At 46.5% G+C, this 27,682-nt stretch overlaps 1 protein-coding gene across 1 annotated transcript in view; it reads right to left on the reverse strand.

The window, feature by feature from the left end:
* Window positions 1-27,295, reverse strand: part of LPIN1 (lipin 1) — a 157,852-nt gene extending 130,557 nt beyond the window's left edge. The window contains exon 1 of the mRNA XM_036748762.1: window positions 27,116-27,295. Coding sequence (XP_036604657.1) covers window positions 27,116-27,196 — 81 coding nt within the window. The 5' untranslated portion in view covers window positions 27,197-27,295. The remainder of the gene's footprint in view (window positions 1-27,115) is intronic.
* Between the last annotated feature and the right edge of the window lie 387 nt (window positions 27,296-27,682).

Genomic DNA, 27,682 nt, shown 5'->3' on the forward strand with positions numbered 1-27,682 from the left:
GATTATGAAACACGGTACCTCTGGTGTGAGGCCTGTCAACCCCTTTTCCACCTTTGGTGTTCACCTGATCTACCTAACTCTCACCTATGGCTCCAAAAAGCTGAAGCATGTGCAGTGGCCACACCCTGATAAACTGTTTTGGCAGATGGGCTAAACCAGGTTGAAGGTAACCAAGGGGTCTCAAACCCATTGGTGAGTTATGGGGGTATCTACCCCAAGTATGTGAAGACTTCCCCTGAGGGAATGGGCAGATGAGAACAATTTGTTCCAATGACCATGAAGGCAGCTGAAGGAGGCACTGTGGAGTGCTTAGACCTTGATTGGACGTTGAAGACTCCAGGGTTATCCACTGCATCACGAGCCATCACCAGTTGTCTCGACTCTGTCCTGCCACTGAACTGTGATGACTCTGGAGGAGAGAGTGAGGCAGATGACTTCTTACAACTCTGCCTCACTTAAATCCAATTTACACACGAATCAAAAGACATCACCCATACCATTTTACCATTGTACTATCTCAAAGTCCTGTGGCGACAGGCAAATGATGAAGCAGCAGGGGCAGATATAATGACAGTTGTAGTCACAATCCTGCACACAGATGGCCCAGGCCATAGGGTCATTTCTCAGTGGAAGCAGCAGCAGGATTTGGCAGCCCCCTGGGTGTCTGAGCAGCCTTTCAAGGACCACACTGCTCACCTCCTGGTGTGAGGAAGGGGCTAGAAAAGTTATCCTAAAAATTGTCTGCTTACCTAACCCTGGCCTGATTACCTCATCAGGCAGAGATCCCATCCTGTAGTCTAAACACAAAAAAATATACAAAAACTTCTGCAAAGATGATTCCACTCACCATCAGTACACTTATAGGCAACACAAAATTCAGTGGACCTGAAAAATGAACAGCTCTTCTTGCAAGAGAACTCAGCAGGTATAGCATCCAAATAGCAACCCTGAGTGAAACAAGGTTGGTAAGTGAAGGTCAGCTTACTGAAGTCAGAGCTGGATACACATTTTTCTGGAGTGGCCGCAGTGAAGGGGAGCACCATGAAGTTGGCATAGTTTTTGCGATCAAAACTAATCTAGTCAACAAGCTTGTATGCCTGCCAAAATGAGTGAATGACAACGCGATTGCCACTTGTAGGCAAATGTCATGCCACCATCATCAGTGCCTATGCTCCCACTATGATACACTCTGATGAAGTCAAAGAAAAATTTTATGAAAACCTGTAGACTCTTATCATCAATGTGCCAAAAGAGGACAAACATAATTCTGGGTGACTTTAATACTAGAGTAGGCTCAGACTGCCAGACGTGGCAGGGAGTCCTGGGAAGGAATGGAATTGGAACAGCAACAGCAATAGTCACTTACTACCGAGGACTGGTGCATCTCAAGATCTTCTCATCACCAACACTGTCTTCTGTTTACCTAAATGCAATAAAACTTTGTGAATGCAGTCTCACAGCAAACAGTGGCATTTAATAGACTATGTGACTGTAAGGAGAAGAGACACACAGAATGTGAGAGTGATGAAGGCAATGTGTGGGGCAGAGTGCTGGGCTGATCATAGACTTATCCTCTCCAAGTTCAACAAAAGTGACAGCTCCAAGGCAAAATGACTACCAGAAGACTTAATTTCAACAGAGTAGAACACTTCTCTGAGCAGGAACAGTTTTTTGCTAACTTGGAAGGAAAGCTGAGCCAGCACACAGTTGGCAACAATGGAGCAGAAAAGGAGTGGGCATCTTTCAGAGGTTTGGTGTATAGCACTGTATTTGCTCATCTGGGTCAGAACACACAAACACCAAAACTGGTTTGACAAAAATGATGGGGAAATTCAGAAGTTGCTAAATGAAAAACAAGAACTCCATAGGGTTTTCCATCAGGAAGGTTCATCCATCTTTAAGAAGGCAGCATTTAATTTCATCAAAAGTAAAGTACAAAAGAAACTTAAAGTGATGCAGGATTCTTGGCTCAGTAAGAAGGCAGATGAAATTCAGTTTTATGCCAATAGTATCAATCTAAAGTGCTTTTATGATGTCCTAAAGGCTATTTGTGGGCCAAAGACCTATGCTATATCTCAGCTACTCAGTCCTTATGGATCCACATCGATTAGTGCTGAGGACATAATCCTACAGAGATGGGCTCAACACTTTCATGGTGTTTTCAACAGACCATAGTCAATCAATGCTGAAGCCACTGGCTGTCTACCTCAGGTTGAAGTCAATCCCTCCAACTGAAGAAGAGGTTTTGAATGCCATTAGGCTCCTTTCTTGTGGCAAAGCACCTGGTGCCAATTCTATTCCAGCTGAGATTTACAAAGGGAGGGGGTTCATTGCTCATACAAAAGCTGACTGAGGGGGCGGAGCCAAGATGGCAGCTGGTAAGCAGGGACTAGAGTGAACTCCGTACCCGAGTCCCTCCAAAAACCTATGAAAAATGGCTCTGAACCAATTCTAGAACGGCAGAACCCACAGAACAGCAGAGGGAAGCAGGGCTCCAGCCCAGGACAGCCTGGATGGTCTCTGGGTGAGGTCTATTCCACATGGAGCTGGGAGCTGGGAGCTGGGAGCTGGGAACGGAGTGGAGCAGAGCCCAGCCTGAGCGGCGTGGACCACCCAGACCAGAAGCCGGGTGGAGGGGGCCCTAGTGCCCTGAATATGTGAGCTGCGGCAGTTACCAGACCCCTCGACCCACAAACACCAAAGACTGCGGAGAAGGTTAGTGGGAAAAGCTGCGGGAGTGGAAGGAGTTCGAGGTTCGGCTTTCAGCCCCGGGGGCAGTGGAGGTGGGGAAGCTACAGCTGTTGTTACTTCCGGCTCCAGGCCCACCTGGTGGGAGGAATTAAGTGGCGGATCAGAGCAGGAGGGCAACAGCCTGCTGAAGATCTAAGCCCAGTTCGGGTTGGGGGTTGGGGAAGGAGCAGTGCTGGTCTGACAGAGCTGGCACCTCCCCCCCAAACGTGGAACATAGAACTCGTTAGTCTACAAGCAGTCATACCCCACTGAAAAACTCAAGGGTCAAGTTAGTTGGTTGGGAATATGGCCAGGCAGCAAAAACACACCCATATTTAGTCTCAGACTTTGGATTCTTTCTTTGGTGACAAAGAATACCGAAACATACAGCCTAAAGAAGACAACAAAGTCATAGAGCCTACAACAAAAGCCTCCAAGAAAAACATGAACTGGTCCCAGGCCATAGAAGAACTCAAAAAGGATTTGGAAAAGCAAGTTAGAGAAGTAGAGGAAAAATTGGGAAGAGAAATGAGAAGGATGCGAGAAAACCATGAAAAACAAGTCAATGACTTGCTAAAGGAGACCCAAAAAAATACTGAAAAATACACTGAAGAAAACAACACCTTAAAAAACAGACTAACTCAAATGGCAAAAGAGCTCCAAAAAGCCAATGAGGAGAAGAATGCCTTGAAAGGCAGAATTAGCCAAATGGAAAAGGAGGTCCAAAAGACCACTGAAGAAAATACTACTTTAAAAATTAGATTGGAGCAAGTGGAAGCTAGTGACTTTATGAGAAATCAGGATATTATAAAACAGAACCAGAGGAATGAAAAAATGGAAGACAATGTGAATTATCTCCTTGGAAAAAGCACTGACCTGGAAAATAGATCCAGGAGAAATAATTTAAAAATTATTGGACTACCTGAAAGCCACAATCAAAAAAAGAGCCTAGATACCATCTTTCAAGAAATTATCAAGGAGAACTGCCCTGATATTCTAGAGCCACAGGGCAAAATAGAAATTGAAAGAATCCATCGATCGCCTCCTCAAATAGATCCCAAAAAGAAATCTCCTAGGAATATTGTCGCCAAATTCCAAAGCTCCCAGATCAAGGAGAAAATACTGCAAGCAGCCAGAAAGAAACAATTTGAGTATTGTGGAAACCCAATCAGAATAACCCAAGACCTGGCAGCTTCTACATTAAGAGATCGAAGGGCTTGGAATACAATATTCCGGAGGTCAATGGAGCTAGGATTAAAACCTAGAATCACCTACCCAGCAAAACTGAGTATCATGTTCCAAGGTAAAATATGGATTTTCAATATAATAGAGGACTTTCAAGCTTTCTCAGTGAAAAGACCAGAACTGAATAGAAAATTTGACTTTCAAACACAAGAATCAAGAGAAGCATGAAAAGGTAATCAAGAAATGGAAATTGCAAGGGACTTACTAAAGTTGAACTGTTTTGTTTACATTCCTACATGGAGAGATGATGTGTATGATTCATGAGACCTCAGTATTAGGGTAGTTGAAGGCAATATGCATATATATATATATATATATGTTTATGTATATATATAAGTGATTGTGTATGTATGTATATATCTATGTGTATATGTATGTATGTGTATGTATGTATATGTATATATATATATGTGTGTGTGTGTGTTTACATATATATACATATATATATATATACATAAAAGAGAGAGAGCAGACACAGGGTGAGTTGAAGATGAAGGGAAGATATCTAAAAGAAATAAAATGAAATTAAGGGATGAGAGAGCAACATACTGAGAGAGGGAGATGGGGAGAGATAGAATGGGGTGGATTATCTCGAATAAAGGTGGCAAGAGGAAGCAGTTTTGTGGGAGGAGGGGAGAGGGCAGGTGAGGGGGGAATGAGTGAACCTTGCTCTCATCAGATTTGGCCTGAGGGGGAATACCATACATACTCAGCTGGGTATCTTACCCCACAGGAAAGAAGAGGGAGGAAGATAAAAAAAAAATAAAAAGGGGGGGGGGATGATGGAGGGGAGGGCAGATGGGGTTGGAGGTAATCAAAACAAACACTTTGGAAACGGGACAGGGCCAAGGGAGAAAATTCAATAAAGCGGGATGGGTTGGGAAGGAGCAAAATGTAGTTAGCCTTTCACAACATGAGTATTGTGGAAGGGTTATACATAATAATACATGTGTGGCCTAGGTTGAATTACTCGACTTCTTAGGGAGGGTGGGTGGGAAGGGAAGAGGGGAGAGAATTTGGAACTCAAAGTTTTAAAATCAGATGTTCAAAAACAAAAAAAGTTTTTGCATGCAACTAAAAAATAAGATACACAGGCAATGGGGCGTAGAAATTTATCTTGCCCTACAAGAAAGGAAAGGAAAAGGGGATGAGAGGGGAGGGGGTGATAGAGGGGAGGGCTGACTGGGGAACAGGGCAACCAGAATATCAGCCATCTTGGAGTGGGGGGGAGGGTAGAAATGGGGAGAAAATTTGTAATTCAAACTGTTGTGAAAATCAATGCTGAAAACCAAATATGTTAAATAAATAAATTTAAATTAAAAAAACAAACAAACAAACAAAAAAGCTGACTGAAATTTTCTGGGTTGTATCGCAAGAGGAGATTATATCCCAGGAGTTCAAGGATGCCTCCATTGTCCATCTCTATAAAGGTAAAGGAAATAGATTGTCCTGTGACAATCACAGGGGAGTCTCTCTCTTAGTCATTGCTGGCAAGATTCTTGCCAGGGTCCTCCTTGATAGGTTGACCCTTCACCTAGAAGATGGTCTACCTGAGAGCCAGTGTGGCTTCAGAAAGAGCTGAGAGAAGGTTGATATGGTGTTTGCTGCCCGACAACTCCAGGAGAAATGCCAGGAGCAGAACAGAGGTCTGTACACAATGTTTGTGTACACACAGTCAGTCATGAGGCCTTGCAGAAAATCATGTCAAAATTTGGTTTCCCAGAGAAGTTCATCAGCATTGTACAACAATTTCACAACGGCATGCTTGCCCAGGTTCTGAATAATGGACAATGCTCTTGCACTTTCCCAGTCACCAATGGAGTGAAACAAGGCTGTGTGCTTGCTCCCAGGCTTTTAAGCATGATGTTTTTTCAGTCATGTTGTCAAACACCTTCAATGAGGACAAACATGCTACTACGTTGATGATAAATTCTTCAACTTGAAAAGGCTACAAGCCAAGACCAAAGTGGAGGGAGTGCTGGTGTGTGATTTTTTGTTTGCAGATGATTGTGCACTCAACGCAGCCTCTGAAGCTGAGATGCCACAAAGTATGGATCACTTCTCTACTGCTTGTGCTAATTTTGGCCTGACATCACCAATAAAACGCAGGTGCTCCATCAGCCACCACCACACCACCCATATGTGGAACCATTGGTTACAGCAGATGGAGAAGTTTTGAATGCTGTGACTTGGTAGTGTACTTTCCAGGGATGTACACACTGATAATGAGATTGACCCACACGTTGCCAGACCTAGCTCAGTGTTTGGGAGGCTCCAAAGGAAAGTAGGAGAGGAGAGGTATTAGACTGACTACCAAACTAAAGATCTACAGAGCCATTGTGCTGACCTCATTGGTGTATGCCTGTGAAACCTGGAGAGTCTACCAGCACCATGCCAGGAAACTGAATCACTTCCATTTGAATTGCCTTAGATTCTAAAGCTTACCTGGCAGGATAAGGTACCAGACGCTGAGGTCCTTTCTCAAACTAAACTCCCAAGCATTCAACCTCTACTACAGAGAGTGCAACTCCAATGGGCTGACCAGGTTGTTTGAATGTAAACCATACACTTGCCAAAAAAGACAATTTTGTGGAGAACTCACACAGGGCAAGCACTCACATGGCGGTCAGAAGAAGTGATACAAGGACACTCTCAAGATCTTTCTGAAAAACTTTGGAATCAATTGTGTGACATGGGAGACATTGGCACAGGACCACGCATCATGGCGTGCCCACATCAGAGAAGGTACTGCGCTCTATGAGCAAAGCAGAATTGAGTTACTTACTCAAAAGAAACATGAGAAGCACAAATTTGGAGAATCCACCCCAAATGTTCACATGGACTATTTGTGCCTAACCTGTGGTAGAGCATTCTTAGTTTATCTTGATCTAATCAGTCAGACACATTGTAACATGACTCTAACATAGTGACGTCATTTTGGTCCTCTTAGAAAATGATGGACAACAGCCAACCGATCTGGACAGCAGCAGCAGCCTGCAGACGGGGTGACAGGTCTGCACAAGCACGGGGCTATGACGAAAGCCTCCCAGGGCTTGGCTACAAACTGTGCTGTTTTCGATTTCCCAGAAGAGGCGGGGACGCCCATACTCTGCTGAGGAAAGAAGGATTTCCTGATTGTCCTCGTGGGAAGAACAGGGAGGGCCTGGACCTCTTGTACTGACTTTTCCATGAAAGCAGCTGAGAAGGAATGAAGGGCAGGGAGGAGGACAGACTGTGGGAACGTGGGTAGGCTCAAATGAGATCGTAGATAGCAGGGGCAATGTAAATGCTGTCTATTTTTGTTATTCAAACGGGCATCCGGTTAGTTCCAAGAACTTCAGATTATGCGAACTAGACAACCACCAGTCAAAGAAACTGTAAGATTTGCAAGCACTTGGTCTCCTTTGACCCTCAAAACAACCTTAGAGCCAGTTATCACAGGTATTATTAGCCCAGGTTTGCAGATTAGGAAATGGCATGGGAGACGTCTAGCCACTGAGCCATGATCTCTCACCCAGGAATCCAGTTTAATTCAACAAATGCTCACTGACCCCAGTAGATGGGCCGCTGAGAACACAAAGGTGAGAGCAAAACAGTGGCTGCCCTCAGAGAGTGTGCATCCTACTAGCAGAGGCCCTTCAGGGACACCATGGTTGGAGCATTGGGTCTGGAGTCAGGAAGCCCTGAATTCAAATTCAGCCTCAGACATTTACTAGCTGTGTGACCCTGGGCAAGTCCCTCAATCTCTGTTTGCCTCAACTTTTTCATTTATAAAGCAGAAGTAAAAACAGCACCTACCTCCCAGAGTGGTTGGGAAAACTAAATGAGAAGATATTTGTAAAGTATTTAGCACAATGCTTGGCACACGGTAGATGCTTAAAAGGTTTGTTTTCTTCCTTTCTTGGTGGGGGAGGAAGAAACACCATGTACAGATAGATATGTAGAAACAAACTGGTTATTTCAAGAGCAAGAAAGGCCTTGGGTAGGAGGGAGCATAGAGCTGAGCCTTGAAAAGAGCAGGGGACTCCCCCACCCCCAAGAAGGGAGGGCAGGAGGAACAGTTTGACTATTTGTAGGAAGGTACAAATGGGAGATATCTACTATGTATCCAAAGGGAACAGCATGGAAATCAATGTGGCCAGGTTGACGGAGAGTGTGCAAGGGTGTGTGAACTCGGCCTGAAAACCGGATGGACTCAGATCTCAAAATGCTTGAAGTATAAAACAGAGAAATCTGCATTTCTTCCTTGAAGAGACAGAGAGCCCAGGAAGCTTCTTAAGTAGAAAAGTAGCCTGGCCGGACCTCTCTAGATAAATCACTTTGGCAGCTGTGAGAAACATGCACAGGGAATGAACAATTACCATGGTCTAGGCCAGAGGTGATGAGGGCCTGAACTAGGAGGTCCTTTGTGAGAAAAGGGAGGAGGGCAGGTGTATGACTTCACTGATATCACCCTCCTTGCCTTCTCAATGGGTGGGGGAGGGAGAGAACCCAGAACTCAAATTATTTTTAAATTAATGCTAAAAAATGAATAAATAAACAAATAGAGGAATGAATGAGTGAATAAATGAATAAATTAAAAGACGGAGAAGAGGGCAGAAGGGAGAGATGTCACAAATGTAGAATGGGCAAGACTTGGCAACAGATTCCATGTGGCAGAGGAGAGACAGGAGGCAAGGTTGTGAACCTGAGCAACTGTTAGTATTGTGCTGCCTTGATGGAAACAGAAGGGTCAAGAAGAGAGGTGAGTCCAGAAAGAAAGATGGTGAGTTATGTATTGGACGTGTTGCTTTTGAGAGGCCTTAATGGAAGATCTAAGTGGAGCCTGGAGCTCAGAAGGGAATCTGAGGATGTCATGTCTATAGATGATTGAGTCTATAAAAGCTGACGAGATGGGCGGGGGCGGGGAGGGACAAGCATTTATTAAACATTTACTAGGTGCGACCTTGAGCAAGTCACAAGTCACAAGAGGGAGAGGGAAGAAGGGAGAGAGAGAGACAGAGAGAGAGAGGGAGGGAAAGTGAGAGAGGGAGAGAGAGAAGAAAGAGAGAAAGGGGTAGAGAAGGAGAAGCAGGTAAAGGACAGGGACCTGCATACAGTCCAGAATATAGAGAATGATCTCCCCACAGCACGGCAGAGGAAACAGGGAGCGAGATCTAGATTTGTCATCAAAGGGTCTGGCTTCAAATTTTGCCTCTGCTACTCATTCCCCGCGTGCCTCTGGGCAAGACACTGCTCACCCTGGGCCTCAGTTTCCCTCACTGTAAAACGTAGAAGTTGGGCTAGATGACCTCCAAGGCCCCTTCCAGCTCTAGAACTACAACACTATGACATGGATAAGGAGACAGAGACGGAAGTAGGAGGAGCGAGTCCCCAGGAAGGGATGGTGACTAGCCAAAGATAGGAAAAGCTCCCCAAATGTGCATGTGCTGCTTGAGCTGGGCTATGCTCATCTTCCCATAGTGTTCTCCTTTGGTGCCTGTGCTGCCAGAGGGAGGGTCAGAGCAGTGCTGGAAGCCAAGACACAGGGAGGCAGCAGCCGCTGCCCAAGGCCCTTCAGAGGGCACCAGTCTCTCTCCCAGCCTAAAGCTCCCTGGGAGCCCAGGGCTCTGGGAGAGCATTCTCTGAACTGGGGTGGAGGGCTGGCATCGACCCTTTGAAATTCTGTTCTGCAAAAGAGGGATTAGATTTGATCCAGAAAGTTCCGCCCTAAAGGTCAGAGCTAGAAGAGTTTTGCAGAATTTACAGATGGGATGGGCCGCTCAGGAGGCACTCCCTGCACATTTGCACGTGCCCATATCGTATTTATGCGCTGTCATTTACACGTTGTACCCCTTGTTAGCCCAAGAGCTCCTGCAGATCAATAACTTTTTGCCACTTTATGAATCCCCAGCACTTACCACACAGTGCCTGAAGTAAGAAGCCTTAATACACGCTTACCAACTGACCAGCTGACTAATGAGCTCTCCCTCATTAGAGGTCATGTTTAGTAACTGTGCGGAGCCTGGACAGCAGAGAGCAGATGCAGAGAGACCAATTGAGGCTTTTGTAAAAGTCTAAGTAGGAGCTGAGAAGGTGCTAAAACGAAGAAGGGCAAACCACTCGAGTATCTTTGCCGAGAAATCCCACAGAGAGTTGGACACAACGGAAATGACTGAACAACAACAACCTAATAGTGTGGTGTGGTGGAGGATAGAGCTGGACCTGGAGCCAGGAAGCCCTGAGTTCAAATTTGGACTCAGACACGCATTAGCTGTGTGACCCTGGGCAAGGCTGCCTGCCTCAGTTTCCACGTTTGTAAAATGGAAATAAGAACAATGCCCACCTCCCAGCATTGTTGTGAGGATAGAATGAGATAATATTTATGAAGTGCTTGGCTGTGACTGGCACATAGTAAGCCCTACATAATGTTAGTTTTCATTATTTATTATTAAAGCATTTTGCAAGCCTTAGAGCATTCTCATCATTATCAGTTGTCATCAATAATAATATTCTTATTTTTATTTTTATGTGAGTGATGAAAAGGGGAGGGTCAGGACAGCTCAAGCCTGGGGAGTCTGGAGCCCCTGAGGGCGGGGGGGCTTTCCCTGGGTGTCCGTGTTCCCTGGTGTTGGATGGACCTAGGAAAGGCTTGCGCAGCAGTCCGCACTGTGAGCTGCCTGAGGCCTCAGAAGCCTCTGGGGCAGAGAACAGTGCCACCTTTTCCCATTTCCCTGGCAGAGCCCCAGTAGGAGGCTGCAAAGAATCATCCACTCACGTCAAACATTCCAGTTTCAACCAACGCTTCCCTTTTGTCCAAGCAACTGGCCAGGGAGATTCCTCAGGGAAGTGGAGCCTCAAGCAGCCTCCTGTCCATCCATCCCTGGACACCAACGTCTCATTCTCTCTTCCTCTGATTTGAATCAGGTCTTCCTGACTCCATAGGTGGCTTTCTCTCCACTACTCCTCTCATTTCGTAAAAGATTTATTCATGAAAAGTATATAGGAGAAGAGAATCCCCCAATGCGTAGTTTAGAACCAAGCAGGGCCGTGAAAATGAAATCTATTATTCAATTTTCTCCTCTCCTAAAGCACACTTAGTGGCAGCTCATTAGGCAGATCAGACACAATGTTCTGTGGGAAAGACTCACTGACCCTTTGGCCTTATTCGGGTGCCCATCACCTGCTGGGCATTTGTAGCTGGACAAAAATGAGAAACTGGATCCCTTCCGGTCTTGGTCATCAGTTAGAAGCCCTGTGTTTATCAAACAGCTATTAATAAATTGAGTTTTCAGCGAGGGTCATGCCAGGCTACGACCCCATCCAGCCACGCGCCTCCTCCTCACTCTCCTCAGAGATTTTCTTCATCTTGTATTAAGACCGCAGTGTAATCATAGTAATAAATAATGACAAGGAACATTTATGTAGTGCTCACTATGTACCAGTCACAGCAGAGGAAGGAAGGAGGGAAGGAACAAAGGAGCGAAGGTAAGAGGGGAGGCAGGGGGGGAGGGGAGGGACCCTTGGGTCACATAAGGCAGTGACAGAGCCAGCATTAGAACCTAGGTCCTCTGATTCTGATCTCAATGCTGTTTCCATGACATTGTATTCTTGATAAGATGGCTAAGCCACTACAGCCAGCGTTTATGAGAGAATTTTCCCAATACAAGACAGCTAACTCCTTTTAAAAACATATTCTAGAAATCACCCCACCCTTCACAAAATCCTATAATTTCTCAGCGAGAAGGGACCTCAAAAGGAAAAGGACCAGCCCTCTCATTCTGTAGAAGCTGAAAGCTAAGGCCTGTGGGCAAAGCCACTCGGCCAAAGTGCTCCCAAGCTTGGAGCCAATGGAGCTGACCCAAGGCCCAAGGCCCTTCCCACTGCCCCGGCTCTTGGCAAAGGGGTCTGCCAAGAAAAGCCATGAAATCCCTAAGATTTGGCTCCAAAGCCCTCATCGGGTAACTCTAGCTCATTCCAAATCATTCTCCCTTCAAATGGCCCCGGGAGGATTTGGTCCAGTTCTGGGATGAGTTGACACGGTCATAGACTGAGCAAGTCCACCCCCTGCTGGACACAATGGGAATGACGCAGGCCAGCCCCATGACCAGGCTCTGAGGACTGAGGCGGCTGTGGACAAGGGCTGGTGCTGCCAAGGCTCCATTGGGTGACCAGATCCTGCCAGTATCACAGAACATCCAGGCAAAGGGCTTCTCAGAGGACACCTGTCCTCACCCCCTTCACTTTACTGAGTCCCAGAGAGGCTAAGCCACTTGCCCAAAGTCACAGACCAGGTCTTCTGCATTCTTATCTGTAGGTCTAAAGGAGACACCAAGAAGCTTCTCAAGGCTGTGAGCAAGTCCATTCCCTCTCTGAGCCTCAGTTCCCCCATCTGTAAGCTGAGTTCATCTGTGCCCTTGCTTTTTCACAAGATTATAACAGAACCCCAGAATCTTGGGGCTGTAAGCACCCTCGGATGCCACCCAGCCCAAGCCAGGACTGTGACAAGGATGAAATCAGATACTGCAATTGATGCAAAGTTCTAGACGGACGTCAGCTGTCACCGTGAAGGTGCGACGTCAGTTCTCCCTTGATTGATGTCTGTAAAATAAAAATTAAAAAGCTCAACAATTGTGACCACAGACCGAGGTTCAAATCTAACACTTGCTACAGGACTGGCTTTGGGCAATCACAACCTTTGGGGCCTTGACTCTAAAACGAGGAGGGCAGACTAGATGGCCTCTGAGGTCCTGTCCGTCTCTCAATCTATGATCCCATGATGCCATGATTACTCGCTGACCCCCTGAGCCTATAAATAAATCTGATAAATCCAGTGAACACTCATCGGATGCCTGGGATGTGCCAGGCATGATGCTAAACTCGTGAGAATTCAGTTAATAAAAAGAAAGACAGCCCCCACCCTGAACTAGCCCTGACTGAGTGGAAAGCAGGCAGGGCAGCAGACGCAGGGTAGACATCCCCCATGTCTGAAATGGTGCTACTCTCCCACACCTCCTCCCATGCCTGCATTGAAATTCTTCCCACCCTTCAGAGCATAACTCAGATGCTACAACCTCCTTAAAGCATTCCCTGAGTCCCCACCAGCTACGAGCCCCCATTTCATTTCTTTTATTTCTTATGCATTTATAATATTGATAACACTATCTGTGCCAATGTCTTATCTCCTCTATTAATCTCTCAGCCCCATGGAAGCAGGATGGAGTTTTGTCAAAATGCTGTACTTCCCCCAGCTCTAATCACAGGGCTTTATGCGCAGTTGGGGTTTAATAAATTTCTGTTGAATTGTATGTTTGCTGAATGTATGATCATTGGATTTGATTAGGGTTTATCCAATCTTTTCCTCAGTCTCATCTCATAAGCTTTAGAGCTGAGGAGGACTCAAGAACATAGAATGTCAGAACTGGGAGGGGCCTTAAACAAAAGGAACAGGAGAATGTTAGAGCCTTAGAAAAAGAGAATGTGGAATGTCCAGGCTGGGAGGAGCTCTAGAACAGGGGATGTGAGAAATGAAAGGGGCCTTGTAACAAATAATATCAGAGCTGGGAGGAGACCTAGACCTGACATATATGGGACCATGGAGCAGAAGACCTCAGAGCTGAAGTGGCCTTGGAGAGCAGAGAAGGGAGGTCTGGAAGCAACCTCAGCCCACGAAAAACAGAATGTCCAAGCTAAGTTTTGAGGGACTCTAAAACTCAGAACAGTGTCAGAACTAGGGGGAGGGGGAGTACAAGCCAAGACTGTGCAATCCAAGATCTACATTTCACAGAAGGAACTGTAGCCCAGAGGTGAAGGGCTCTGTCCATGGTCATGCAGCCTGTCAGGAGCAGTGAGAATGTGGAATTCCACTCCCAGGCTTCCCAACTCCCTGCCCGGGATTCTCCCCACTCTGTCAAAAGTAAACATCATGTATGAAAGTGGCTTTCTATGAAATGATACTTTGTGCGTAACAAAGAAAGCCCTCAAGTCAGATAGCCACATGTGGGGTGAAGGTGGGGTGCATTTGGAGGAGGGGAAACAAAAGGGCAGCGTCTCTACTGTCCAAGAAGGATGGTCTTGGTGAAGCCTGACAACTCCTGGTGTAGGGATACCAGGAACCTTGGGATGGGGTTGGGGGAGGGCTGGGAGAGACACAAAAAAGGGGGGTTCCAAAAAGATAAGGGTCCTGATGGCAACACCCCTAGGCAGGAGTCCCAAGTCTCTCAGGGCCTTTCCTCTGAGGGTCCTACCCCTGTCCTTGATGATTGTGAGACCAAGCTGGCCTCAGGCCATGCAAGCTTCCCAATGCAGCCAGGAGATATGGGTCCTTGAAAACTCAGCTTGGGGAACAGAGGACATACAAAGAGGGCCTTGCCTGAGCAAGGCCAGCCAAACCAGCCAAAAGATCCGGTCCCTGTTTTAAAAGCAGATAAATAGAAGGAGGCCTGCCCTTGAGGTCAGAACACTGGGAGGCCCTCTGTCTCCCACTCAGCCTCTGAATTCCATAATGGGCTCCATATTAGAGGAGTCTTCCTAATCATTAGAACTATCCAAAGGGAAACAGGTTTGCTGGGAAGGTAGTGAGCTCCCCTTCACTGGAGGGATCACAGAAAAGGCTGGCTAACCATCGTCAAGTGTGTTGTTGAGATGATGCCTGTTCAGGTGCAGGGTGGACTGGATGGTACTGAGGTCTCCTCCAGCTCTGAGCTGCCATGGGTCTGTGATCCTACCTGGGTGACTTTGGGCTAGTCTTCCCCTCTCTGAGGACATCTGCCCTGCCCACCTCAAATGGACATTGAAGAAAGCACTCTAGAAACCAACCATTACTGTGATCAGTAGTAATATGATTCCACTTCAGTAGGACCCCTGGCATAGTGCGTATAAACCATTTCATAAATATTGGATGAATGAAAACAACATTTATTGAGTACTTACTATATTCCAGAGCCTTAGGCTAAGCACCAAGGCTACAAATAAAAGTAGGAAAAAAAGAGGCTGTCCCTGGTCTCTAGAACCTCACACTAACTGGGGGAGACCACACATAAAAGGAAGTTTTGCTGGAGTGGGGGGCGGGGCTGAGGAACACAGTAGCATCAGCAGCAAAACCCAAAGGTTATTCCATTACACAAGTCAGATCGTGGAAGGCATAGTCAGGGAAGATGGCAAGTCCTGATGGGCCTCAGTGTCATTGGAAGGAATCAAGGTGGTGACTCCCCTCCTTGCCCAAGTGAACAGGGAAGCCATGGGGTGGTGGAAAAGGAGAGTGCCCCCAGTACTGGTAAGCCTTCCCACTGCCCTGGCATCCCGGATAGCTTCTGGGACAGCCCAGGTAGCGTGGTGGTCTGGGTCAGGTCACCTGGGGGACCATGGTACACCCAAATGGTGTGGGATTAAACAATTAGAGGTTGAGAAGGTAGGTTGAATCCAACACTCCCCGTAATAGGCAATCATAGGGTTTGTCTCGAACACAACCACAACTGCCCTTCTACCATTAACCTCCATTCTCTCCAAAAATACTCTCTTCCTTCCTCCTTCTGCCCTGGCTATTGGGCTATCAGGGAAGGTATAAGCTAACCACTACCTGGACATTCAAGGCAATAGATGCTCAGGTTCCATTGAGAAAATCCACTCGACACTCCCAACATCTTTATGATCCTCCTTCCTCAGAGCTGCTGCAGGGGCTCCTCAGAGGATGTGCTCAGTGCCTCAATGACCAGTGAGTGGGAGCCCCACACCACTCCATGTTTGTTTGGGGTTGGACAGAGGCAGGAATCCAGGAACACCCAGAGATAACTGATCGATATACACATATCACGTATCTCTGAAGCTGAGATGCAACAAAGCATGGATCACTTCTCTGCTGCTTGTGCTAAATTTGGCCTAACAATTAACACCAAGAAAACACCACCACACCATCCCTATGTGGAACCATCAGTTACAGCAAATGGAGAAGTTTTGAATGCTGCGGATAAGTTCCCTCACCTTGGTAGTGTACTTTCCAGGGATGTACACATAGATAATGAGGTTGGCGCATGCATTGCCAGAGCTAGCTCAGTGTTTGGGAGGCTCCAAAGGAGGGTGTGGAAGAGACGAGGTGTTAGACTGAACACCAAACTGACCTCATTGTTGTCTGCCTGTGAAACCTGGACAATCTGCCAGCGCCATTCCATTTGAATTGTCTTAGGAAGATTCTGAAGATCACCTGGCAGGATAAGGTACCATACACTAAGGTCCTTACTCCAACTAAACTGCCAGGCATTCAACCTCTGCTTCAGAGAGTGCAACTCCAACGGACTGGCCATGTTGTTTGAACATAAAACATATGCTTGCTAAAAAGACTATTTTATGGAGAATTCACACAGGGCAAGCATTCACATGGCAGTCAGAAGAAATGATACAAGGACACTCTCAAGGTCTCTCTCAAGAACTTTGGATTTGATTGTGTGACATGGGAGACACTGGCATAGGACTGTTTATCATGGCATGCCCGCATCAGAGCAAAGCAGAATTGAAACACCTCAAAGGAAATACAGGATACACAAGTTTGGAGTATCCGCCCCATCCATTCACACAGACTATTGTGCCCAACCTGTGGTAGAGCATGCCAAGCTCGTATTGGCTGGATCAGCCACAGTCGGACGCATTGAATCTTGACTCAAGCATAGTGATATCATTTTGGTCCTCTTTGAGAATGAAGAACAAGCAACCAACAACTGGGGGTACACAGACTCTTTTGTTAATGGGGTGCACGATGAAGAATGTTTGGGGAAATCTCTGGTCTAGAGATCACTGGAGATACTCTATTTTATCTACAGTTTTGGAATGTGATTCTGGATGCCTTGTTCATGATTCTATCTTCACTGTACTCAGTAAGAGACTTCCCCTTCCGGCCTCCCAGGGACCTCGATTGTGTAACTTTTTAGTGTATCCAGTGTATAATATTGAGTATTATCTAGGTTAGTGTCTTCTCCCCTTCTCACACTGAGCCCCACCATCAGAGCCCAGAGCAATCAAATTGATAAACATTCATTAAGTGCCTACTGTGTGCCAGACACTGTGCTAAATGCAGTGTCCTAAAGGTATTGGCATTGAATTAATGAGTTTGTGTATGAAATGCAAACCCATGCCAGAGTTAGCCTCCACCTCTGTGGGTCTGTGACTTTGTCAGTGCAGGTCAACTCTTCAACAGCGCGGCTTATAATTCACCCACATCTTCTTTTCCTATTCATGTCTGTGTCCTCCCAAAATCCTCTGGTTGCTTCTCAATGTGCCCAAGGTCTTTCTCTAAGCTCTTTAATCAATAGAATGGAAGTTTCTCAAAGGCAGGGGCTGTTACATTTTTGTCTCTGTGGCTCAAGTATTTACCTGGTGCCTGGCACACAGTAGGCGCTTAATATATACCTGCTAAAATATTGTGCGATGACTAACTTTGATAGACTTAGCTCTTCTCAGCCATACAGTGATCTAAGACAGTTCCAAAAGACTCATGATGGAAAATGGTATGCATATCCAGAGAAAGAACTGACGGAGTCTGAGTGCAGGTCCAAGTGGACTATTTTCTTTTTTGATTGTTTGTTTTCTCTTTTGTTCTGATCCTTCTTTCACAATAAGACTAATGTGAAAATATGTTTAATAAAGTTGTACGTATATAGCCTATATCAGATTGCTTGCCGTCTTGGGGAGGGGAATGGGGAGGGAGGGAGAGAAAATTTGGAACTCACAATCTTATAAAAGTAATGTTGAAAACTATCTTTACATGCAATTGGAAAAATAAAATACCATTAAATGGAAATATTATATATAGAATATCTGCTGGATTGAATTGATCTGAACTGAATGGAAGTGAAATGAATTGAGTTGAATGAGAGTTTGTCGGATAAATGCTGAGATGCTTTGGCTCCCACCGTAAGCCAGAACAACTTCACCTCTTGGGCATCTTTTTGCAGTGTCTGAGCTTCAATCTAGGAGGCTGAACGAAGGTTGGTTGGTGCATAAGTACATGGTATTCAGCTGAACAAACCTCGGAGTGTGCTACCATCCGGCTCCTAAGAGGATTCTAGGGGACATGGGGTCTTCTCCGTGGGAATATGAAAAACCCTTGAACTTTGCAGACATTTCATTCAGGTTACTAACACATCAATAGATATGAGAGGACCAAAAGTGAGTGCTTAAACAGGCAGGAACATCTTGCCCTGGCTTTTTATTTTCAGCCTTTATTGGATTCTCTGCTACTGTACACAGAATTTTTCCTCCCTTTGACTGGCTATGAGTTGGGGAGCTCTGTCCAAGCAAGTATAGAGCATCCCAAAAGTCTTTTGGCACCAAGACTTTTGGGACACTCTGGATGGAGGGCAAAGATTTGCTAAACATGCACAACAGAGCTTATATGTCGGCCAACATCATATAAACAACCACATGTACATAAATTTCAAGTTGGCCTCTGTCCTGGGAGAAAACATGGACAAGCTGGAGTGTCCACGGGTCTCCTACTCAGACATCCATGGAGAGCTGACAGCTCTTGATATCTCTGCCACAGCTCAGTCCTCCCTTGGCTCCTCGAGGGTCTGCTAGGGAGGAAGGGAAGGATGCTGATTGGTTACTGGCCCCAGCTTCCACCAACCTCTTGAATCCATCCCTTCTCAACTTGTTTGATAATTTGTAGATATTCCCTATGGGCCACAGTGGATAGAGCTCTGGGTCTGGAGTCAGGAAAACCTGAGTTCAAATTCAGACTCAGATATTTACTAGTTGTGTGACCCTGGGCAAGTCACTTAGCCTGTCTGCCTCAGTTTCCTCATCTGTACAATGAGACAAAATAGCATTTAACACACCCCCCCAGGTTGTTGTGAGGATTAAATGAGACAATATTTGTAAAGTGTTTTGTAAACCTTAAAGTGCTACATAAATGATAGCTATTATTATCGTAATTATTAACTAAACACACTTCTTGTACAATATCTCTATAGTTCGAAGGACTCTTCCATGCTCAGTCTGTGAGGCGGATTGGGTATCTATCATTTATTTGGGGCGGGGGTTGAATAAATCGATCGTGGAGATGAGGAAACCATGACCCAGAGAGATTCAATGCTTTGTCCAGGATCACACAGCATCAGAGGTAAGTTTTGAACCCAGATTTCCCTACCTCTACTCACTGGGTGATTCTGCCTCTTGGAGATAAGGGCTTAGCAAACTTCCAGGGTTATATCTATATCTCTGGACATATCACCAGATCAGCCAGGAGCAAGCCAAGACCCTGCTAAACGGCAGAACTTCAGATAAACTAGGGGAAAGGGCACAGCACAGGTGGCTGCCACCAACCACAAGTGGCCCACAGCCCCATTAGCAGGTGCCTCCAAGATCTCCTGTCCTCTCCAGCTGCCCTGGCCTGGCATCTCGCCTGGCTGGGGGCCAGGAGTGAAAATAGCCCCCAAGCCCTAGCCCACAGACACTTAGCCACTTAGCCTTCATGTCCTCATCACAGTTACAAGCTGGGCCTGGCCAGGGGCAGGCCAGGAGCTGGCCCATCTCCCAGCAGCCCCAAGCTCCCACTCACTGGGAAGACTGGTGCAGGGCAGAGGCCCAGTGTGGTCCTGGGGGTGGATAAAAGCTCTTCAGCTCCTGGACTGGAGCAGGGTGGCACACTTGTGTCCCAATCATCGTCCTCCTAACTGGGTAACCCCAAGTTACTAAACCTCTTTGAGATTCATCAATAAAATAAGGATGGAACCTCAAAGGCATTGAAAGCAATTTGCTAACCTTAAAAACCAAGTCTTAGTTATGTTCATCAAACACAGTTCCTGGCGCAGAATAAGTGTTAAATAAATGCTTGTTGATGGACATGTATTTATTAAGCACCTGCTATATACCCTGCACTGTGCTAGGTAATAGGGATACAAACATAAAGAATTAAATCATCCCTGTCCTCAAGGGACACAGTATAGTGGAGAGGATTCTGGATTCTGAGTCAGGAAAACCTGGGTTCAAATCCAGGCTCAGACAACTTACTAGCTAGGTCACTTAACCTGTCTATACTTCAGTTTCCTTATTGGTACAATAAAGGAGTTGGAATAGATTTATTCCAACAAGGTGGTGCTGTGGATGGGAGCCTGGAGTCAGGACGACCTGAGTTCAAATCTGGTGTCAGACACTCACTAGCTCTGTGACACTGGGCAAGTCACTTAACCCTGTTTGCCTCAGTTTCCTCATCTGTAAAATGAGCCAGAGAAGGAAATGGCAAACTGCTCCGGTATCTTTGCCAAGAAAACCCCCAAATGGGGTCATGGAGAGTCAGATTGAAAATGATTGAACAACAACAAAGAGTTAGCTGGGGCATCATTTGGGTGGGGGTGACATAAAATAAGCCCCCCAATCCAGAATCTCATTATCCCAGAATGGAACAGACCTTTAGTCCAGCCTTCCTGTTTTACAAGTGAGGAGGGGCCCGGAGGGGCAGGTGCCTCCTGGGCAGGTCCCCCAGTTAGGTCGTGGGACGGTCAGAGATTCTGGGAATAGTGACTCAAATTCGAGTTTTCCTCCTTCCACAAGAGGCTTAACGAGGCCTGAGTGAGTCTGGGGCAAATGGGGCCGGGGCGATCCATAGGCCGAAGCTCCCGATTCCTTGAATGGGAATTCTGAGTACATGAATGCGTGAGTGATGAGGGGAGGAGGGAGGAGTGAGTGACAATGGACAGTTGGCTGGGAATTTCCATGAGGCCACAGCTTGTATCATATTATTTCCAGGCAACGGGCTTCTTCAGATTAATCATGAAATGGCCCATTGGGGCCAAGTCACTGTAGGGAGAAGAGCCTGGCTCCACGGCCTGGCTTTCTGCTTCCTCGCTCTCTCTTTTCCCTATCATTTGGTTCAGGCACCTCCCCTGCAGAGTGAAGACAATCCTATGTACACTAAGGAAAGAGCCTTGAAGCTCATGGATGGGCTGACTCACCATCCCTACTATTATTATCTAAGCTTTGGGGATCACAGTATCACTTATCTCGCAGGATTGTTGTGAGGATCCAATGAGGCCGTGCACGGGAAGCCCTTTACAAACCTTCCGTCTTTATTCGTGTTGGTTATAAATATGTCCACAGCCCTTGTCATTTCCTCCACGTGAGAACTCCATCCACGGAGGCAGATCGCAGCCGGTGATAACTGGGTCTGAGAAAAGCCATATCTCAGAGAAGGTGAAGGATTTGACAAGGGTCGTAGAGTTAATCAATATCAAAGGCAGAATGTGAAGTCTTTCTGACTCCACGACGCCGGTGCTCTGTGACTATAGGAGAGGCAGAAGGGGTCCATCCAAACCAGACAAGTGTCAGGGGACATGGGAGGGGGAAAGGCATGTGCATTTTAGAGTACCTACTATGTGCCAGACACTGTGCAAAGAGCTTTACAATCCCTATCCCTTTTGCTTCTCACAACCACCCTTCAAGGTATTAGTATTATCCCCATCTTAAGGTTGCGGGAAACTGAGGCAGGTTCTCACAGACTCACACAGAAAGTAAGTGGCTAAGGCCAGATTTGAACTCAGTTCATCCTGACTCCTGGATCAGGGTTCTATCCACGGACCCACTGGCTGCCTCTAAAGTCAATGAGATAAAAATGGGTTCATGAGTAAAGCAGACCTGGGGGTCATGATGGACCACAATCGGAGAATGAGTAAGTCAACACTAGCACTTTGTTATGTAAAAGAAGCTAATCTAAGGCTGAGGTGTATTAATAGTGTGACATGTGAAGGCCAGGGAGTAATGTTCCCCTGAGCCCTGCTTGGGCCAAGACCTCATTAAATTACCTCGGCTGGCTTGACCTTTGTGTTGTAAGAGGATTGTAAAGGGATGATGTGGGGGAGCGGTGGGAGGAGATTCCAAGAAGAACAGAGATGATTAAAGGAATAGAAAATGACGTTTCTGCAGAAAGGCGAAAGGAGCCTTGAGAACCATAGCATTTGGAGCTAGACGTAGCTTTAGAGACCAGCTCATGCCATCGGGTCTTCTCAAGAGAAGGAAACTGAGACCCAAAGAAGAGGGGGGCCTTGTCACAGTCAGGCTGAGCCAGAATTCGAACCCGGATCAGACACTCACTAGCTGTGTGACACTGGACTAGTCCCTTAATGATGTTTACCTCAGTTTCCTCATCTGTAAAATGAGCTGGAGAGGGAAATGGCAAACTGCTCCGGTGTCTTTGCCAGAAACACTAACCCTTACACTGCCCCACAGAAATTTGGGAAGTGACTGGAAACCTCCTCAAGTCCCAGAATTTCAGAGCTAAACAGGAGTTTGGCTTCAGCCAAGGTCAAGGCACACCCACATCTGCTTTTGTTTCTTGGGGACATCTTCCAAGCCCACATCTCTCACCCTCCCAGTCTCCTTCCTTCTTCTGCTGCACTTGCATGATCTGGTCACTTGAATTTCAAATAAATTCAAAAGTGGAACAGATTAACGTAATCCTGCAACCTCACAAAGTCCCAAAAACCAACCTCACACGTACAAGATAAGGAAGACACTGCTGGACAATATTTTAGCTGAAAAGGATCCGGGGGTTTTAGTAGACCGCAAACTCAGTAGCATTGGCGATAGGACTGATGCAGCAGTCTCTGAAGCAAAGCCAATTGTGAACCACAGTGAAAGTCATTCTATTTCTTTCAAGAGTTTTGTTTTTTCTTTTTTTCAATGAGGGAAGTAAGGAGGGAATTAAACTAATATTTTAAAAAGATGCATAGCTTTTAGAGAAAAAGAGGCATAAAAATAATAATAATTAAGATTGATACGGCCCCTTAAAGTTTGCTAAGAACTTGTTAATAATCTCTCTGAAGAATGCCCCTCTCCAATCACGTCTAGAATGCTATGATCAGCCCTGGCATTCCACAGTTTAAGATGAAAATTAATAACACGGAGAGTGTACAGAGAAAGGTGGCCTGGGTGATGAAAGGTTTGGAGTCTATATCATACAAAGATGGAAAGCAATGGGCATACTTCGCCTGGAGAAAAGACTGGGGTCGGGGAGGGGAGAAGGTGGGGCTGAGCTGTGGAAGAGGTTCCTTTTGACCCAGATGGGCAGAACCAGAGGGCAGAACTCGACATCCCAAAGGGGAGTGGGCTGCTCTAAGAGAGGGCTCCCCCATCACTCTCGACCTCCAGAAAGAGAGAGGATGGAAAACCACTTGACAGGTGTGTAGCTGAAGGGATTTCTTCCTTTGGAGTAGATGGTCATTGTGCACTGGCATACAGTAAGCACTTAATAAATACTTGTTGCTTTCCTGCCTGCCTGACACTGATGCTTCCAACTGAAATCCTGTAAAATGGCTAATTACAGAAAATGTCAAGGCACCTGAACCCTCAAACAGCAGGCGTGCCCAAGCTCACTAGCCAGAGGCCCTTGGGTGTCCTAGGTGGGAGCTCAGCCTGGAGTCCTAAGTCCTGGGTGTGAACTCTGGCATCAACCTGCTGTGTGACTTTGGGCAGTTACTAAAACTCGGAGCCTCAGTTTTCTCATCCATAAAATGGCAATAAGCATCCATGACTTGCAGTAGGAAGGCTGACGGGAGGCCCTGCAGAATCTTCTACCAGCTACAAAAGAGGTCCTTGTGCCTCCTGAACCATAAGACAAGAAGAGAGAATGGGGCAGTTTGGGAAAGAGAAGTGACTTTAAGCAAAGAAGCAAGAAACAAGGGCTTTCTATCTTACTTCCAGCTCACCAGAAAAATAAAGTGGCCAGAATATTCCATAGTCCCCATCCCCTAGGCACCAACCCCACCAAAATTACCTGTTCAACTGAAATAGAAAATTACAGGAAGGCCAAGCTAGGAGCCTTAGAGATCACCCTTGTCCAGCTGTCCCTCAACCTCTCCCAACACCATACCACCAATTTTACAAATAAAGAAACTGAGTATTGTGCTGAGTGTCTGGAATCACACAGCTAGTCAATAGCATGACTGGGACTGAAGGAAGGATTCTCCCCTAACCGTGGATCAAACCTGGTCCTTGTTCTAAGACTCAGACCGCTAGAGAAAGCCATTTGTATCACTATCTAATTAATTAACCCAGGCAAGTAGGTGGATAAAGCAGCTGGGCCTAGAGTCAGGAAGATCTGAATTCAAATCCAGCTTCAGACACTTATTAGCTGTGTGATGCTGCACAAGTCACTTAACCATGTCTGCCTCAGTTTCCTCAACTGTAAAATGAGCTGGAAAAGGAAATGGCAAACCACTCCAGTATCTTTGCTGAGAAAACCCCAAATGAAGTCATGAAGTGACCAACATGACTGAAATGACTGAACAATAACAAGTAATTAACTAACCATCAATCCATCCATAAGCATTTATCATGTACCTACTATGTGCTAGGCACTGTGCATACAGTCGGCCCTGGAGATACAGTTAAAAATGAAACTGTCCCTGCCCTCAAGGTGCTTATATTCTTTGGGGTGAGAAGGGAGGTAAAGGGGGTGTATATACCTGTGTAAGTAGGTACAAAATCCAAGGTCCTTTGGGGGTGGGGGAGGCACTATGAGCTGGGAGAATCAGGAACAGTTGGGTAGAAGGTAGAACATCCTATAAACTGGTCCGAAATCCAATGTAGAGATTTCAAGAGAAGACAGAATGTCAGAGCTAGGAGGGACCTTGGAACATAGAACAAAAAATGTCAGATCTCGGAAAGACTTTAGAACTAAGGATGTCCGAGTTGAGAGAAGCCTTAGATAGAAAACGGTCAGAGCTGGGAGGAACTTTCCCATGTAGAATATTAGTGCTGAAAGGGTCCTTAGAGATCATTGAGTCTAAGCCTCCCACCTCAGTTTGACAGAGGGGTAAACTGAGGCCAAGGTGGGCGGGGGTCTGTCCAGACTGAGTTAGTGGCAGAGCTCAGGTCAGATGATGCCTTCTCCCAGATCCAAGGTCAGGGCCGTTCCAATTCTGCCTTTCACGCCAGGCTCCCTTCCCCTCTCCCACTTCTTTTCCATGCCTTCAATAATGAAAACTACAAATGTGCCCCTTCCTTTCCTCACTCATCTATCAGTCAAGGTCTCTGGTATGGGAAGGAGTTATATTCAAATACAGTCAGCGAGTAGTTGGCAGGAATGTTGGGGCCTCGGAAGCATTTGGAACAGCTCCACCCCCACCCCCATTGGCTTTCTGCTTGTCCTTTCTCTTTGATTGGTTTTCTAGCATCTTCAAAGAAAGGTAGGAGTAAATTGCAGAGATCCCTAAGACAAACTGCATCCCCCAGGCCCTGGTTTCTCTAAAAGTCTGTTAGGGATATTGGGAGGCAGTGAGATAACTTCTTCGAGGCTTGGTTCTGTCATAGGACACAAGATGTCGGCCTAGAGCTTTCCGCAAGATGATGAAGGCAATCTCCATCAACCTTTGGGTCAGGTACTATAACAGTAGCCTCTCTCAAATCAGCAAACATTCTGTGTGTTCTCTCCAGGGTGGGGAAAGCTCTGGTTTCTGGAAGGTCACATCTAGAATAGCATCCCATCTTAAGAGAAGCCCTGAGAGTCAAAGGTCACACTCTGCCCAGTGGGCAAAACAGGTCAAAGGAAGGTAGGAGGCCTCCTCTGGCGAGCAGCAAACAAACACCTCTGTCACACTCACTAGATTTAAGATGCTGTACTCAGTTCTAGGAAACAAAGAATAAAACAGCCCTTTCCATATTGTGCTTCGCAAAATAAACATGGTGGTGATAGGAGGTGATCTCAGAGGGAGAAACTGTAACACCTGGGGCAGGATTACCCAAAAGCCGAGCCATGGATGTGCCCAAGGGCAAGAAAGGATATGGATTGCCATGGACACAGGACTAGAACCCAGCAGCTGGTTTCCAGCTGTTTTAACACGATGTTCAGGACATATTCCACCTAACTTTTAGAGACCAATGCAAATACTACCTCTGCCACGAAGCCTTCTGACCTCCCCACACAGACCTTGTCTCTAACTCTTGGCCTATCTCTAATCCCATCATGGGATATTGTACATACAGGACAGTTACCTATTAGCCCCCAACCAAACAATAGCATCTGTCATAGCCAAAGCTTCCCCCGCCTCCCCCAGTGCTCGGCATATAGTAAGTGCTTGATCAGTGTTCACTGCTTTGAATTCTCCTCTGGGCACCATACATATAGATCACAGCACTGGAAGGAATCTGAGAGCACCAGATGGTGAGGTAGGAAGAACACTGGTTTGGGAATCAATCAATATATCAACTATTTATTGAGGGGTTGGCCCTATGCTAAGTGCCAAGGATACAAAGACAAAACCACCACAGACCCTCCCTATTGAGGACCAAAAGGCCTGGGTTCAAATCTCAGCTCTGCTAACTTTCCCCCAGTGTCCAGCCTTCTGTAACAAGCAGAGAGGCTTTACAGTAGGACCCCAGAATGTCGGGGCTCGAAGAGACCTTAGAACAGAAAACAGAGACTGTCAGAGCTGAACAGGTCTCTTAGAACAGAGAATGTCTGATCACGGCAGAGGCGGATGAATCACAAGACATATGGAAGAGACCTCGGAGATAATGGAGCCCAATCCCTTCATTTTTATAGATGAGGAAAAGAGATCCAGTGAAGGTTAAGGAGCCTTAGAACAGAATGTCAGAGAATTGGAGGGACCTTAGAATAGGGATGTGGGAACTGAGAAGGACCTTAGAACAGAAAACACTAGAAGAGAATCTACTAAGATAGTGAGTGAGGTCACCAGGTTCAGAGCTTGAGCAAGTCTCTCCTCTGAGCCTGTTCACTCCTCTATAAAATGAGGGGTATGACTTAGATAATCTTGGGTCCCTTCCACCTCCAAATCTCTCACCATCTAGACCAGCCCTTTCATTTTACAGCAGAGAAAGCTCGTGGCGACCTGCCTGACATCACACCGGTAACGAGCGCACGGATAGGCTCTGATGCCAAGTTTCTGGTCTCCAAATCTAGGGGTCTTTTTGCTCTGCCTCAGAGCTCGAGGGGGTGACCCAGGTAACTTCCCAGGTACCTCACTGGTGGTTCTCACTTTCTTTGACTGGAGCAGCATGAGTGCCTATGCTATCTGGCCCAAGCCAGGGACCCTCCACCCCTGCTGCCCAAGTTCTAATGCCCATTCTCCCCATCAAAGCTGATCCAATGGGGAAGGAAGGCAGAGTCCTGTCTGGCTGGCCAGCCTCCACAGTGGCAGGCATAGCAGTACCTTACCCATGACCAAGCAGATTCTGGGTGTGATTTTCCACTCGGAGACTCCAAGCATGCCCCCTCGGCTGAGTCCCTATGCTCCATGGTCCCTTCACAGGGGCTCAGTTCAGGTGCGCCCAAGACTCCGTCCAAACAGGGACTAGATGGAGCACGTCTGCCTGTTGAAAACTGCTGTGCTTCCTGCAAAGCAGGGGAGCAAGGACTATTCCAGGGATGGTGAGAGCAGGCTAATTTTGCCTACTCAAGTGCCTGGGAAGCCCGGCCAGATCCGAAACCTGAGCCTGGCTACCAACAGCTCTCTTCCCCCTCAACTGACTCCTTAAGATTGGGAGCCAAGTCACAAGGACTGAAACCTAGTGGGTGTGGACACAAATCCTTTCCCACCTGGAGGGGGTGGGGAGCTGAGTGTAAAAAGCAAAACACCAACTTTGGATAGAAATTATTATTCTTGGTATTATAGAAGCAGTGTGGCTTGTGGCTAGAGAGCTGGCCTTGGAGCCAGGAATAGCTGCGTTCCCGTCCCACCTATGAGGCGCCCCGCCTTGCACAAGAGGCTTCTCAGTGTGCCCA

The sequence above is a fragment of the Trichosurus vulpecula genome, chromosome 3 (assembly GCF_011100635.1).
Source record: "Trichosurus vulpecula isolate mTriVul1 chromosome 3, mTriVul1.pri, whole genome shotgun sequence".
Lineage (NCBI taxonomy): Eukaryota > Metazoa > Chordata > Mammalia > Diprotodontia > Phalangeridae > Trichosurus > Trichosurus vulpecula.